This window comes from Salvelinus namaycush, chromosome 27, assembly GCF_016432855.1.
Source record: "Salvelinus namaycush isolate Seneca chromosome 27, SaNama_1.0, whole genome shotgun sequence".
Lineage (NCBI taxonomy): Eukaryota > Metazoa > Chordata > Actinopteri > Salmoniformes > Salmonidae > Salvelinus > Salvelinus namaycush.
Window position 1 is genome coordinate 16,760,409 of NC_052333.1, and position 14,809 is coordinate 16,775,217.

The following is a 14,809-nucleotide window of genomic DNA, read 5'->3' on the forward strand; positions in this document are numbered from 1 at the left end:
CGCAACCTCCCTTTCCAGCTTAAAATGTCTCTACCTCGATACCTTTTCGGTGGCACAACTGGCCAAGACATTGTCAAGCGGGCGGTGACGTGTGTTAGCGAGGCAGAGGACGTAAGATTACTCCTAGTTGAGGAAGGGTGAGCAAGGAAGCAAAGAACATTCACGCCTGTTACACAAACAAGAAAGAAACATAACAAAATTAACATCATTCTTATTCACAACAGTTTATTTTTATACATTACCATATACAGTACAGTACATTAGGCTCAATACATATCTATTGGAATATATATTGTTGTGGTTGTTGTTGTACAATTTGTTGTGTGAGGCGGAGTGACATAGTTTTAGGCCATTACAGTGTCATAGTGCAGTACAGGTAGGGTGTTCTAGAAAGCAGTGTCATTAAGTTAGCCAGCTAACTGTAAAAACAGTCATATATATATATATATATATATATATCATAATTTTTCTGGTTCATTTTGAAAGCTAAACTGTTGTTGGTTGTCAAGTCAATTACACCATGCTAATTTCAAATCTATATTTCTGGAAAATATGAAGTTATTTTAGAATATTTAGGACAGTTAGCTGGCTAAATCATTGATCCTGCTTACTGGAACAGTCCCCAGGTGGATGTTTAAACTCTAGAAGTCGTCTTGTACAATAGAACACATGCACTGGCAACTACATACTTAGATAGTTAGATATCGCACAAGAATATGTCAAACACCGTCACAACAGAGCAACACTTGCAGGGGTGATACTGTTAATGTCTTGGCTTGGAACACTCTACGGGGTTGTAGTGGTCACGGTTGGGGTCAATTAAATTTCAATTCAGTCAAATAAGGAAGTAAACGGAAATTCCAAGTCCAATTTTCCTCAAATCTTCTTTATGACAAAATTCTGTCTGAATTGACTGAATTTAAATGGCATTGAGCCCAACCCTGATAGTGGTCAGGGTCTGACTAGAACTCATCACAGCTCTACTGGAAGCACTGCTAATAGAAGTACTGTACTACTAAAGTACTACTTTGTATTTACACATATTTACAGAGTCACAAATGGAGAGTGTTTGTGTGTGTCTGTCCAAGACTAACAACAGAAACTGTGAAGAGAATGTAGTTGTAACAGACTGCATTTCAACCAATTACAGCAGATGCCCTGATGGTTAATATGATATTATCTTTTAAACTTCTCATTTCATTCACAACACAAGGTCATGTCCCCACCTATTTTCAGTCAGCATTAAAATAACTGAAATATGATTGTCTAAAAACATGGATGAACTAAAGATTGTCATTGTGCAACTATAATTATGTTGTTCCATCTCAGGAAGGGGGGGTGGAAAGGATGATAGATGTGGTCTATATGACTTGGCAGCAGCTGTGCGGTGAAGGGGGACAGAGCAGACCCTCTTTGGGGCTCCTGTGTATATTAACTGACATAGTCTTATCACTGAGAGGCATCTGTAGCACTCTGTTCTTCAGGTTCTGGTGATGCTCCCTGGCCAGGTCCAGCTCACCCAGCCTCAGTGTGCCCGAGGACGGGGCCTCGAACTGTGGGTCAGAGAAGTGGTCAAGGGGGTGGTGCTGGAGGTGGTGGGTCCCCCCGGGCGACGGACCCCCCAGGAGAGAGACCTTATCCAGGCTGCCTGTAGAGCCCCCCATACACATCCTCCACACTGGCTGGTCCTGGTGGTCCAAGCTCCCCCCCCTTACCCCTCCTCCCCCAGCTGTCAGGCTGTGGAACTGGGAGCTCAGGCATAGGCTCATCAGCTTCAGGCTCTCCACCAATCCGCTGGCTGCTTTGGCTGAGCCTAGTCCTGCCCCCGTACCTGAGCCATCAGCAGAGGGGCTGTCTCTTCCTCTGTCTCCCCCACTCCAACCTCTGTCTCCCCCACCACTGGCAAAGCTAGGTCTTCCTTGTCTTGGTCCTGTCGTGTCCATGTCCGGTCTCCGCTGGCTCACAGAGTCATTGTCATCTCTCCTCTCTGAGGTGGGAGACGCCATGGCAACTGTTGCCACCTTGGTAACCGTTGCTGGGGACGACACACCTGGCGACGTCAACATCCCAGTGTGGAGGCTGAGGAAAGCTTGTTCTGGCTTGAACACACACTTCTTTCCTTCTATCATTCCTTCCTTCTCCTTGTTATCCTTCTCTACTTCCTCATCCTCTCCTTCCTCCTCGTGTATCTGGTTGAGGACGGGTGCACTCTTACGAGAAGTCAGTCGGTTAGAGACAGAGGAAGGGGAGGAAGAGGATGAAGATGAGGCAATGTTATGCCGGAGAACCACCTGAGAAGGGAGAACCGAGGGAGACGAATCCTCCTCATCCTCCTCCTCATCTTCCTCCTCCTCATCTAGGCTGAAGAGGCTGGGGCTCCGTGGTTTAGAGGGGGTGGGGGAGGCCAGGGAGCCCAGCCTGAGGGGGATGGAGTGGGGCTTGACTGGAGGCCGGAGGCCCCTGTCCTGGTGCTCTCTGGTTGAATCAACAGGAGGGAGTGCTTTGTGTGTAGTGTGTGTGTCATCAGCCTGGAGGGTCAGAGTGTGTGTGGGTTGTGTGTTATTGTCCAACCGTCTGTGGTTGAGGTCCAGTAGGGATGTTTTGGGTCTGGGTCCGTGGTGGACCAGGCTCTCAGCACTGCGGGCGGGGGACTGGGGGCCCCCTGGGTGGGAGATGAGGGTACCCCCCAAACCGTCCCCCATGTCCTGGTGCACGTCCACTCTGGTGGGCCAAGACTGCCTGAAGAGGGTTAAGCAGAGAGAGGGAGCAGAGAGTTTTAACAACATTTACTGTGGCAGCTCCCTCCCTCTCTGTCTCTACTTGTTTATTTACTGTGACAGCCCCCCCCCCCCCCCCTTGGGATGAGTGCAGTGCAGACTGACAGAAACACAGCCCACAACATTCTGCGTTGTGTGTGAGTGTGTTTATATTTACTGTACCTGAACTGGGCCTTGTGACTGGGGCTGGACCATGTGTGGTTGTTCTGCTCTCTCTCCTGTTTCTCCCTCAGTATCCTCTCTGCCAGCAGGAAATATGTAGCTGTGATGTGGTTATACTGGTCAGACTCCAAGGCTCTAGAGAGAGAGGGGGGGTGAGCGGGAGAGAGAATGAGAAAGACAGAGAAAGAGAAAGAGAGAGAGAAAGAGAGAGAGAGAGAGAAAGAGAAAGAGAGAGAGAGAGAGAGAGAGAGAGAGAGAGAGAGTGAGGACATGTTCAGAACATACATCAGAACATACTTTATATACTAGATTACCATAACTACTAGCTACCCTCAACAATCTCACACACACACAAGCATTATCCGACAAGCAGAGTGGAACCGAAACAGCGATGACTGCTGTCAGTCCAACGGAGAAGACAGGGGTGGAGAATCAATTTAACGCGACACCAGCTGCAGAACAGGCGCTCAGTGTTGCTAATGATAAATAAGCTGATGACGACAGTGGGGAAGCAATTTAGCGTCACGCCAGCTGGCATAGTGATGCGATAGGACAGCGATATTGGACAGTCACTAATAATCATCATTACCAGAAGCTAATGACAGGACAGTCACTAATAATGATCATCACAACCTAATGACAGGACTGTGTGAACAGAAATGGAAAAGAGAGGCCTTCGTAGAATTACACTACGTTCATTTTGTTTGTGTGCGTGTGTCTTACTCTGTGACGGTGTCCCTGTCTGCGATGCCACCTAGTGCCATTCGTTGGATGATACTGCCGTGCTCCTCCTCTGATAGGCTCCTGTACGACACCAGGGGTGTGGTCAGCTTGGTGGCAGGGGAGGGGTCGACTCCCTGCAGCCAATCATGGCCCTGGATCAGCTCCACAGTGGCCCGCCTCTTAGGATCTCTCTGCAGCATACAGTCAATCAGACTAGAGAGAGAGAAGGAGAGATGGAAAGATAGAGAGGAGTGAGGGAGATGAAGGTACAGTTAATTAATTATGGTAATTTCATTATTACATTTTGGTTACCATAGTAACTATAGAGGTTAAATCAAATCTTAATACAAGGCTTAAAGTGGAACTGGCAGCGTTTTAATTACTTTGCAGATATGAAACAAAACAGACAATCATAAAATCAGTAAAAAAAATATCAAATTCCCAGTTTATGCTTCAAAACCAACTTTATAAGAGGTTTTAAAGATAGGTTCTATTTGACCAAAAATGTATTGACATATGGTAAGGCATTGTTGGCAGAATAGATTGATGCAGTTCAATGCATGAATAATATAATTCACCAATACATTTCTTGGTAGTCCAAAAAATATTGCTGTCAGGTTGTAAATCACAGATGGCCTGGTACATTGTTTGCTGCTTCCACCCATTCGGGATGCACTGTTTCAATGACTCAATATTTTGAACAAAAACGAACGACTGTAACTAAGGCTGGGAATGTCAATACAATCAAAATATCCAGGGCAACGATCACAAGTCAATCATAACGTGGCTAATAGGCTAGTGCACATGTGTCAAACACAAGCGAATATAAAGGAGTCAACGTTTGAGTCATCTACTTTATGAAATTACAGCCTGAAGCGCTTACATCGGTGAATTCAACTTCAATTGCGCTGCTTTCGTGTGTCCCGTTTACAGCGTGCAGTGGAGGGAAAGTGTACAGACACATGTCACATTCCTAGCTAGACTACTAAAATATTGCAGTCTGGCTTTGGTTTTTAAAGCTTGACAATGACTAACCAAATAACAAAACCTGCAACAAAACACCATGCAGAGGACAAACATGTAGGTCTATTATAGAAACATTTTAGCAGTAGTCTAGGCTGACTACTCAACTACAAGACATTCTGAGTGCACCATACAGCGATGCTGCATTCAACCGCACAGGTGATCCATGCAGTGCAAAAAAAATTACAACATGTTTTAAGTTTAAATGTTACAACAACCTATTGCTACGTTTTTGTTATTTGGAGTGAAATACTTTTTGATTAGGGTCGCACCATATTATGCACATCTGCAAGCATAGCAGCAAAAGCTGAACAAACATTAGTTTTAATATGTTAAAATGCTATATACAGCATCATATGTACATAGGTGTGCTGATTGAGTTTGACACCACTGGGATAGTGTATCTATTTATGTAGCTAGCTATTTATTTAGCAACCTAAAAACATGGAGCCTAACATTAGCAATATAGCATGGGAAAGCGGCCGTGCGTTTGGACAATTAATAGACACTGCAGTAAATAAAACCTAATAAAAACATCTGTCATGTCCAGGACCGGAGTCTACGCAGACCGGTGCACCATAGCCAATCAGAGCTACAGTAGCCTATATGCAAATAAGCCTTTTGGCACTCTAGCCTGCCATCATTCACTTTAAACTGGACTGTGTGTTTACAGGCAGTAGGACCTGTCATCATTCACTTTGAACTGGACGGTGTGTTTACAGGCAGTAGGACCTGTCATCATTCACTTTGAACTGGACGGTGTGTTTACAGGCAGTAGCAACAGCATGACTTTAGATCATTAGAACACATTCACCAAAAGCCAGAAAATACAACTGAATGGATTTCTGCAATTATGTAAATAACACAGGAGTCCTACTACATTTGGGAACTTCACAGTCCTATTCGATCAAACAACCATGAAAAGAGGTTCTCTCCCCCTCCGTTACCTATGCACATCAACAACACCAAGATCAACAACTAATACTAGCCAGAGTGAGATGAGCTAAAATCTAATGAGGGAACATTAGATAAACCCCCTCAAACTGCTTCAGCTAGTTGGTGGTCAAAATTGCACTGATAAACGATGGGGAATAGTAGCCTGCTCATCCTTCTGCAGCTTGCAGACAACTGAATGGGAACTTGCCTGCATGCCCGCCCATTTGATCCATGCCAAATACATTTGATTGACAAATAAGATATATGCTTACTGTGGATAACAGTCGTTCAAGTTCAGCATAGCAAGCTATCAAAACGATTCACATTTCTTGCTAGCTAACCTGCATCTCTAGCTGTAGCCACCAAAAAACAATATGAGGGGGAAAAGTCGGTCACTCACCCACTCTCCAATGACATGACATTCTCCCAGCAGCTAGCTACCTAGCTATCAAATTTTCACAAATGCCTTACTATATATACAACTCATTCCCAAACATGAACTTATGAACACTTAGATATGGTCATTTTCAAGTTCTCGATTATCCGAAAGTATATATAAAAAAAGGTGACATATTCTTTGTGGGGGTATATATGAACAGATTTGAGTAAGAATTCACGTTGCTAAAAAGTTGTCAGTCCTACTTTAATAAATAGAGGCTTTGCATCTCGAATATGACTACCCCTGACAAGGCTAGCCTGGCGATGGTGTGATATGTATAATGAGGACTAGCCTAGTCAGAAGCCATCTGAACACACACACATACACACACACACTGCAGAGAGCTGTGGTTCAATACAGCAGCAGCAGCGGAACAATGTTAAAAATAGATTAGCCTGATGTTTTAATGGAAACATCAGAGATACACTCAACTTAACACAGCATTGGGGCTGGGGCTGGGCTACTACTGCAGAGGCGTGACCAGGAGAGGAGAGATACTGTCTTTTTATACTATGCCTCTCTCTCTCCACGTTCCCTCTCTCCTCTCATCCCCTCTGCTCTCCACTCTCGCTCTTCACACATCTATGGGCATGAAATATGCAGCAGCTACAGAGTACTTTCAAATGGAGTGTGTCTGTACGTGCATGTGTGTGACTCACTCTCTGCAGGCTGAGGAGATGTGTGATGCTACTGTATATTTACAGTCCATGATCATGGTGAGGGTCTCACTGTCGTTGGCCTCCTGAAAGGGTGGATGGCCACACACCAACATGAACAGAATCACCCCCAGACTCCAGATATCTACAGAGACAGAGAGAGACAGAGACACAGAGAGAGAGAGACACAGAGAGAGACAGAGCGAGAGAGAGACACAGAGAGAGACAAAGAGAGACAGAGAGAGAGAGAGAGAGAGAGAGAGAGAGAGAGACAGAGAGAGAGAGAGACAGAGAGAGAAAGAACGAGTGAGAGTAAGAAAGACAGACAGAGAAAGAGGGGAAAAAGATTGAGGGAGAAATACAGAAAGACTAAGAAAGAGATGCATGGTATTGTATGTTTTTTCCACTGACCTACATAAGAACAACCTGCTCCTACTCAGAAGAAGTATGAATCATCTGACCAGGACACTTCCATAAATACACAAACTGGCCTAGGGCATCTGCCTGACCACAAACACACACACAGAGACACACACACACACATTGAAGTTCCGCTCATGCATGGACCCATGCATGGATACACGCCCGCACACATAAGAACCAACACACATGTAGGCACACACACACAAAGTGGTTTATGGTTTATGTTCATCCTTCAATGCCTCTAACACACGTCATGTTACAGTACATGGAACAGTTCTCTTATTCAGAACAACCATTAACAGAACAACTATCTACACACACACACACACACTGCAGTAAGAGAGGACAACAAAACATTGCCATCACCTGTTTTCACGTCACCAGGTATTCTAGCAACCGTGCCCCCAGTCCCTCATTACCTTGTCATAGGGCAAACAACTTCCTGGATAACTTTATTTATAAACCCGTGGGCTGGCAGCCTCTGGATAACTTTATTTATAAACCATCTGGCTGACAGTTTCTTGGATACATATTTAAAGAGAGCTTGTCACCGTGTCTCTCTTATTAGCTATAGAACTGCTATTAGTGAGACAGCTATGTGATGTAACACCCTCTGCATCCTCTATTACAGGCCTGGTGTTAAGATACAACCCTCTCCCCATAACAATCAGTGCCCCTACCATTTCCTTTGACATCGCTCAACCTCTGCCAGATGGGCTACATTCAGCAATCACCGCATTGCTGAGTGATATCAACAGCACACACACATAACCAGAGGCGTCAGCAACTACAAACACAAATCGGATAATCTGCTCAGCACAAAAGAGAAGGATAAAATAGAGAGCAAGACAGAAACTGTCCCTGCGTCTCCACTCAGTCAGAAAAATGTGAAATGCTCCCTCTTTTTTTTCTTTTTTTCTTTCTTTCTTTCTGGGTCTGAAGCCTTGGCCTCTGGGTGCAGGGGATGAATACTGATTCCCTTTGTCTCTCTCGCTCTCTTTCTTCCCCTTTCAGTCTCTCCCCTCCCCCTCTTGTTTTCCCTCTTTCTTTTTCATTTTATTTCCATCATTTAGTCCCTCTGTGAGGTGTCGCTACACCAGAGGTGCTAGGAGAAACACATTATGGTGTAGAAACCAATTTCATTGTGTATTGATATTTGATTTGGGAGTTGTTATCTACCTCTTCTCCATTCAGAAAATAATAGATACAGAGTGAGATATAGACCGGATAGTTGCCTAGAAGTTAGAGAGGCGTGCGAGCAACCAGAGGGTTGACAGTTTAAATCCTGGGTCCGACGGGGAAAGTCTGGCGCACCTCTCAAAAACCTGTATATGGATCAGGGGTTGGAACTGGTTCAGGGATCAGATCCTAGAACGAAAGTGATCTATACTGTTCCGGAACAGAATCGTTATTTTAAAAAGCATAGTTAGCTAGCTCTGTTCCAACGTTATCTATGCAAACTCTTTGAAGTTCAAAGACATTCAAAGTTCCTTCATAGAAGCCGCTCCTCCGTAGGTATAATTTTGTGGGCCTAATTCAGATAATAGCCTCTGGCTACAAGGTCCAGTCTGAACTTAAGTGTCATAACAACAAGAGGCCCAGCGCTTCAAGCCAAGCTTCCTTTTCCACCCTCTCCCTCCCCACCCGCAAAGTTACAGTCACATCTCGTGCCCTACACTTGTCTGTCCAATGCATGTAAATAGCTTGCCCGCTCCATAGCAAGCTTCTCTATCCGCACTGATTGGTGAAGTTATTTCATGTCAAGCTAAATGTAAAAAATATATATTTCAGAGGTTTAAAAAGGAACAGAAAGGAACAATATAAATTGTTACTTGTTTTTGGGTTCGACCGGTTCAGAACTTTATTTTGCTGGTCAGAACAGCGGATCGGAAAAAAAAAAAATAATGGTTCTGTTCAGAACGAAACGATTGGAAAATAATTTGGGTCCCAACCTCTGCATGTGTGTCTTTCAAAGGGGTTGGGTTAAAAGCTAAAGTAAAATTTAGGTTGGACCTTGTGTTGACCAATACATTTTTTTATTTAACCTTTATTTAACTAGGCAAGTCAGTTAAGAACAAATTCTTATTTTACAATGATGGCCTACCGGGGAACTGTGGGTTAACTGCCTTGTTCAGGGGCAGAACGACAGATTTTTACCTTATCAGCTCGGGGATTCAATCCAGCAACCTTTTGATTACTGGCCCAATGCTCTAACCACTAGGCTACCTGCACTAGGCTACCTGCCACCCCAATAAAGTGATCTTAATATTAATTTCTTCATATTATAACCAGCTAAGGCACTACCCTCTGCAACACCTCTGTCGTTAGTTGTCTGATAGTTGTGAAAGTGTCCCAGTTTGTCTGCCAAGCAAGGTTGGGGTCCATTCTATTGGGACCAATTCAGTCAATACAGGAAGTAAACAGAAATCCCAATTCCACGTTTTCAATTAGAATTTTTTTTCAGTATACTTCCTAACTGTATTGACTTTGAAATGGAATTGACCCAAAAGCCAACTGCATGTAAGGGTCATTATTAGCCTGGTCTGTTAGAGGATCTAGCAGTTCACCTGGGACAGATGGAGGACTGTATGTACTGTTACCACTGGGAAGAACACATGCTGGATTCTGGATTCTGGAGAGTTTAACACGCGCGCGCGCACACACACACACGCGCAAAGAAAGACAGAAATTGAGCGAGAAAGAGAGAGCGAGAGAGACAGAGAGAAAGACAGAGAAATCACAGCACCACACAGAAAAGGCAGTATGCCTCAAATCTATCTGAAGTAAAGATTGCAATAACAACCTGCCACTGTTGATAAATCACAACAAGCCAGTCTGAAATCAGTCCCTTCATACATACAAATACAGACACACTCCTATACACACACACACACCCTCCCTCCCCCTACCCCCAACACAAACACAGTTCCCCCAACAGACACTCACCCACAGCGGGCGCGTCATATTCATCTCCCAGCAGTATCTCTGGAGCAGAGTAGGCCAGAGAGCCACAGGAGGTGGCCAGGTTCTCCCCTGGCTGGAACTTGTTGCTGAAGCCAAAATCAGTGAGCTTGACCAGGCCCTGCTTCTCAAAGAACACCACGTTCTCTGGCTTCAGGTCACGGTGCACCACGTGGAGCTGGTGGCAGTAGGAGATGGCATGGACGATCTGGGCAAAGTAACGCTTCGCCACCTGGAGGGAGGAGTTAAGACATCTTCAACTTTAGTGATGATGATCATGATATTATGTTTTTATAGGTAGGGTGTTTACAATGCTGCTGTAGTCCTTTTTCATTACACACACACACACACACACACACACACACACACACACACACACACACACACACACACACACACACACACACACACACACACACACACACACACACACACAGAGAGAAACAGAAATAGGCAAGCACACAAACACACCCCTCCCCTCACCACCAAACATACACACTCCCCCACCCACCACACACCTCCTCTGTGAGTCCTCCGTCGTGCTTCATGATGCAGTCGTACATGTCCCCTCCATCACCCAGCTCCAGGATTAGGTAGAGCTTGGTCTGCGTGTCGATGACCTCATACAGACGCACCACGTTGGGGTGTTGCACCAGCTTCATACACCTGACCTCCTGGAACAGGTGAGCTCTGGCTACTGGGTCCAGTCTGGACTTATCGATCACCTTCACGGCTACCTGGAGTGGAAATAATGATTATTATTATTATTATCATGTTCTTCATCAGAATCATCATCATCCTTCTCCTAGGACATATAGCCTCTGGCTACAAGGTCCAGTCTGAACTTAAGTATCACCTTGATATGGAATAATAATTACAGGATTGCTAGCCAATCAATTACTTTACATTAATCAATCAATTTACTGCCAGTAGAAAAATTAGAACCAGTAGTATTCCCTCTGGACCAGAATTGCAGTATCTTCCCACAGAAAAGACCAGGCAGACAGACAAGCTACCTTTTCTCCCGTGAAGACGTGGCGTGCTAGTTTGACCACGGCAAAGTGTCCTCGTCCCAACGTCTTGTCCAGGTCGTAGAGCCCGGCGATCTTCCCATCGTGACCCCTCTTGAACCCTGCCATGGCTGCTGGGGATTGGGATGAAGTTGGCCCTATACGCTGATATAAGATCAGTTTTGCATTTTAGAGTCTGGATAGTTGGGACGGTGAACTGATCCTGGATATGTGCCTACGGGAGACCTCTACCACCGTATGATGAATTTGGCTTAGATCAGTCTTCTGCTAGTGAACTGGAACTCATGGTGCAGTCTGCGTTCCAGCCCTGTGAGAGCGAGAGAAAGTGGGGGTTGAGGGGGAGAGAGGGAGGAAGGGGGGTGGGAAGACAGAGAAAGGGAGATAGGGGAGAAAGAGAGTTGATCATTTTCACACACATAGGAACCATTCCAACCACCATAGAGAAGGTTTAGGCACACACGCATGCACACACGCATGCACACACGCACGCACCTGTCTGATTATACAATACTTCTTCCAGATAGGCGTAATGTTCCCCTTACAGGAATTCCTGCTCTGGTGCCAAGAACCACAGAGACATGACCGAACTGTTCCCAAGAACATTCCTAAAAGGTGACTATTCAGGTGTGTCCGTGTGTGTGCACGTATCCACCTTTTTGCATTCACATTATCAGATCAGTTCAGCTGAACTGGGCAAGGGAAGAAAGGACATTTCAGACTACTGGTATGCACCCTAACCCTGCCCTGGGTAGGGCAAGGCTACCTCAATGTGAGGACACATTCCAACCAGGCAGGCAGGGTGTTCTATAACTGTTCCAGTAGTGTGTATTGATTACCCTGTCAGCACAACTGTGAAACACTGTACTATGAAGGGTCAAGGTCTACATTTCCAATAGACACTTCAACCACTCTCCACAATGTCAGCAAATATATACTGAACAAAAATATAAATGCAACATGCAACAATTTCAAATATTTTACAGAGTTACAGTTCATGTAAAGAAATCAGTCAATTAAATTGATCCAGAGGATCCCAAACATGCTTAATGGGTGACATGTCTGGTGAGTATACAGGCCATGGAAGAACTGGAACATCTTCAGCTTCCAGGAATTGTGTACAGATCCTTCTAACATGGGGCCATGCATTATCTTGCTAAAACATGAAGTGATGGAGGCAGATGAATGGCATTCCAATGGGCCTCAGGATCTCGTTAGGATATCTCTGTGCATTCAAATTGCTATCGATAAAATGCTATTGTGTTCGTTGTCTGTATCTTTTGCCTGCTCATACCATAACCCCACCACCACCATGGGGCACTCAGTTCACAACGTTGACATCCGCAAACCGCTCGCCCACACGACGCCATACACATTGGTCTGCGGTTCTGAGGACGGTTGGACGTACTGCCCAAATTCTCTAAAATGACGTTGGAGGCGGCTTATGGTAGAGAAATTAACATTCAATTATCTGGCAACAGCTCTGGTGGACATCCCTGCAGTCAACATGCCAATTGCACGCTCCCTCAAAACTTGAGACATCTGAGACATTGTGCTGTGTGACAAAACTGCACATTTTAGAGTGGCCTTTTATTGTCCCCAGCACAAGGTGCACCTGTGTAATGATCATGCTGTTTAATCAGCTTCTTGATATGCCACACCTGTCAGGTGGATGGATTATCTTGACAAAGGAGAAATGCTCACTAACAGGGATGTAAACAAACGTGTGCACATCATTTGAGAGGAATAAGCTTTTTGTGCGTCCTGAACATTTCTGGGATCTTTTATTTCAGCTCATGAAACATGGGACCAACACTTCACATTTTGCGTTTATATGTTTTGTTCACTGTATAATAACTGCATTATATCATTATAAATAATGATTTATTACTAATATTTAATAATGATTGTTTTTCTTATTATTATTTGAGTAGGATATGGCAGAAGAAAAATCAGCAACCCTGACATTACAAAGCTGACAAACAACAACTGCAGAACCCTAGCTACTATTTTTGGAAGACTAAATAATTGAGATAAGTGACTATATTTTGGGGACAAAATATCTGGCCTCCCTGTAGGCTATCTGAGTGTGCCACTCTGCCAAGGGGTCTGGAACTTTATGGCACAGTGTTCATGTCAACACAGGACAACGGATGTGTCAACCCTTTCTTCCTCATCCAAAATGTGACAGGCTGTCAAAGCTACATGGTGAATGTTATTTGTTACCGACAAAGAAACCCGCAACGAAGCCATGGCTTTTCAATGGCATTGGTGAGGTAGGCAAGCGCAGTGTTGATACACAAATAAAGGTACAGTATAATTTTAATAGCCTACACAGTATAGGCTGGTGGGCTTGTTTGGCCGATACAAACATAAGGTCGCCACTAAAAGCAAATACATAAAGATCCTATAGGCTACCTGTGTGTGGACGGTTACGGTATTTAGTTTACTTACCGCGCTGCGGTGAGTTGCAATGTAGGCTAATTCTGACCTTCCTGCTGCGTTCATTCGTTATAAGTAATTCAATGCAGACTGCCTCGAAGAACGACCGTCGATTAGGCTACTAGGCTGTACAATGTACTCTGATAACATCAGTCTTCAGCCTTGTCAATGGCACTAGACTTAGTTAGATTGAGCACTGAAAATAACTGCGGCTAATTCAAAGCTTCCGTGTGTGAATCTGATAGAGGCAGCAGTTCTCTCTCGCTCTCTGCTTTGGGGCGCATCATCTCTGACGTCAGAAGTACGTAAACCTGAAAACATCAACAACAAATAAACCACACCAGATGTATTTCTGTTTTTAAATTGACACACACACGACATATCGAATAAAAACTTGAGCACCCGCATATCACTGCAAATAACCACAAAATGGGAAACTACTAGCCCAAAACACTGTAATCACTGAAGAGGCGCTTTATGCAGGTGCAGTGTGAGTATGTGTAGAGAGAAAGAGCAGGGAGGAATAAGTGTCATTCATTCAACATCTCCACTCCCAATATTCCAGTCCTTGCCATCATTGTGCCAGAGGAACCTTGGTGATAAAGTCAACATTGCAGAGGAGCCTCATCTAAGGGTTGGTCTTACTGGGGCACTCCTTGTTCTGCTCTCCTCACTCTCTCACACACACACACACACACACACTTAAAGTTCCTCGGGGGACACATCACAGACAAACTGAAATGGTCCACCCACACAGACAGTGTGGTGAAGAAGGCACAATAGCGCCTCTGAAGAAATTTGGCTTGTCACCTTAAACCATCACAAAAGTTTACAGATGCACAATTGAGAGCATCCTGTTAGGCTGTATCACCCCCTGATACGGCAACTGCATCGCCCACCACCGCAGGGCTCTCCAGAGGGTGGTGTGGTTTGCACAACACATCACCGGGGGCAAACTACCTGCCCTCCAGGACACATACACCACCCATGTCACAGGAAGGCCAAAAAGATCATCAAGGAAACAACCACCCGAGCCACTGCCTGTTCACCACGCTACCATCCAGAAGGTGAGGTCATCAAAGCTGGGACCGAGAGACTGAAAAATAGCTTCTATCTCAAGGCCATCAGACTGTTAAACAGCCATCGCTAACAGAGAGGCTGTTGCCTACATACAGACACTTTATTAATGCCACTTTACTCATTCGATATGTATATACTGTATTTTAAACCATCTATTGC

The 14,809-nt window shown here is 44.7% G+C and overlaps 1 protein-coding gene across 1 annotated transcript; it reads right to left on the reverse strand.

Moving 5' to 3' along the window:
• Positions 1-208: 208 nt before the first annotated feature.
• On the reverse strand, positions 209-13,826 carry LOC120022579 (SNF-related serine/threonine-protein kinase-like). The gene is made up of 8 exons (XM_038966537.1): positions 13,583-13,826; positions 11,117-11,438; positions 10,619-10,837; positions 10,086-10,332; positions 6,720-6,861; positions 3,663-3,875; positions 2,940-3,074; positions 209-2,739 (listed from the first exon to the last, which is right to left on the reverse strand). The coding sequence occupies exons 2-8, from the start codon at positions 11,237-11,239 to the stop codon at positions 1,362-1,364; spliced, it is 2,457 nt and encodes an 818-aa protein (XP_038822465.1). The 5' UTR covers positions 11,240-11,438; positions 13,583-13,826; the 3' UTR covers positions 209-1,361.
• Between the last annotated feature and the right edge of the window lie 983 nt (positions 13,827-14,809).

Bases quoted from the DNA above. Each gene is read 5' to 3' on its own strand.
- LOC120022579 (XM_038966537.1), bottom strand. From the start codon at position 11,239: ATGGCAGGGTTCAAGAGGGGTCACGATGGGAAGATCGCCGGGCTCTAC. The intron at 10,333-10,618 runs GTGTGTGGTGGG...TCCTCCCTCCAG, and splicing joins ACGGAGGACTCACAGAGGAG to GTGGCGAAGCGTTACTTTGC. The intron at 3,075-3,662 runs GTAAGACACACG...CTCTCTCTCTAG, and splicing joins GACAGGGACACCGTCACAGA to AGCCTTGGAGTCTGACCAGT.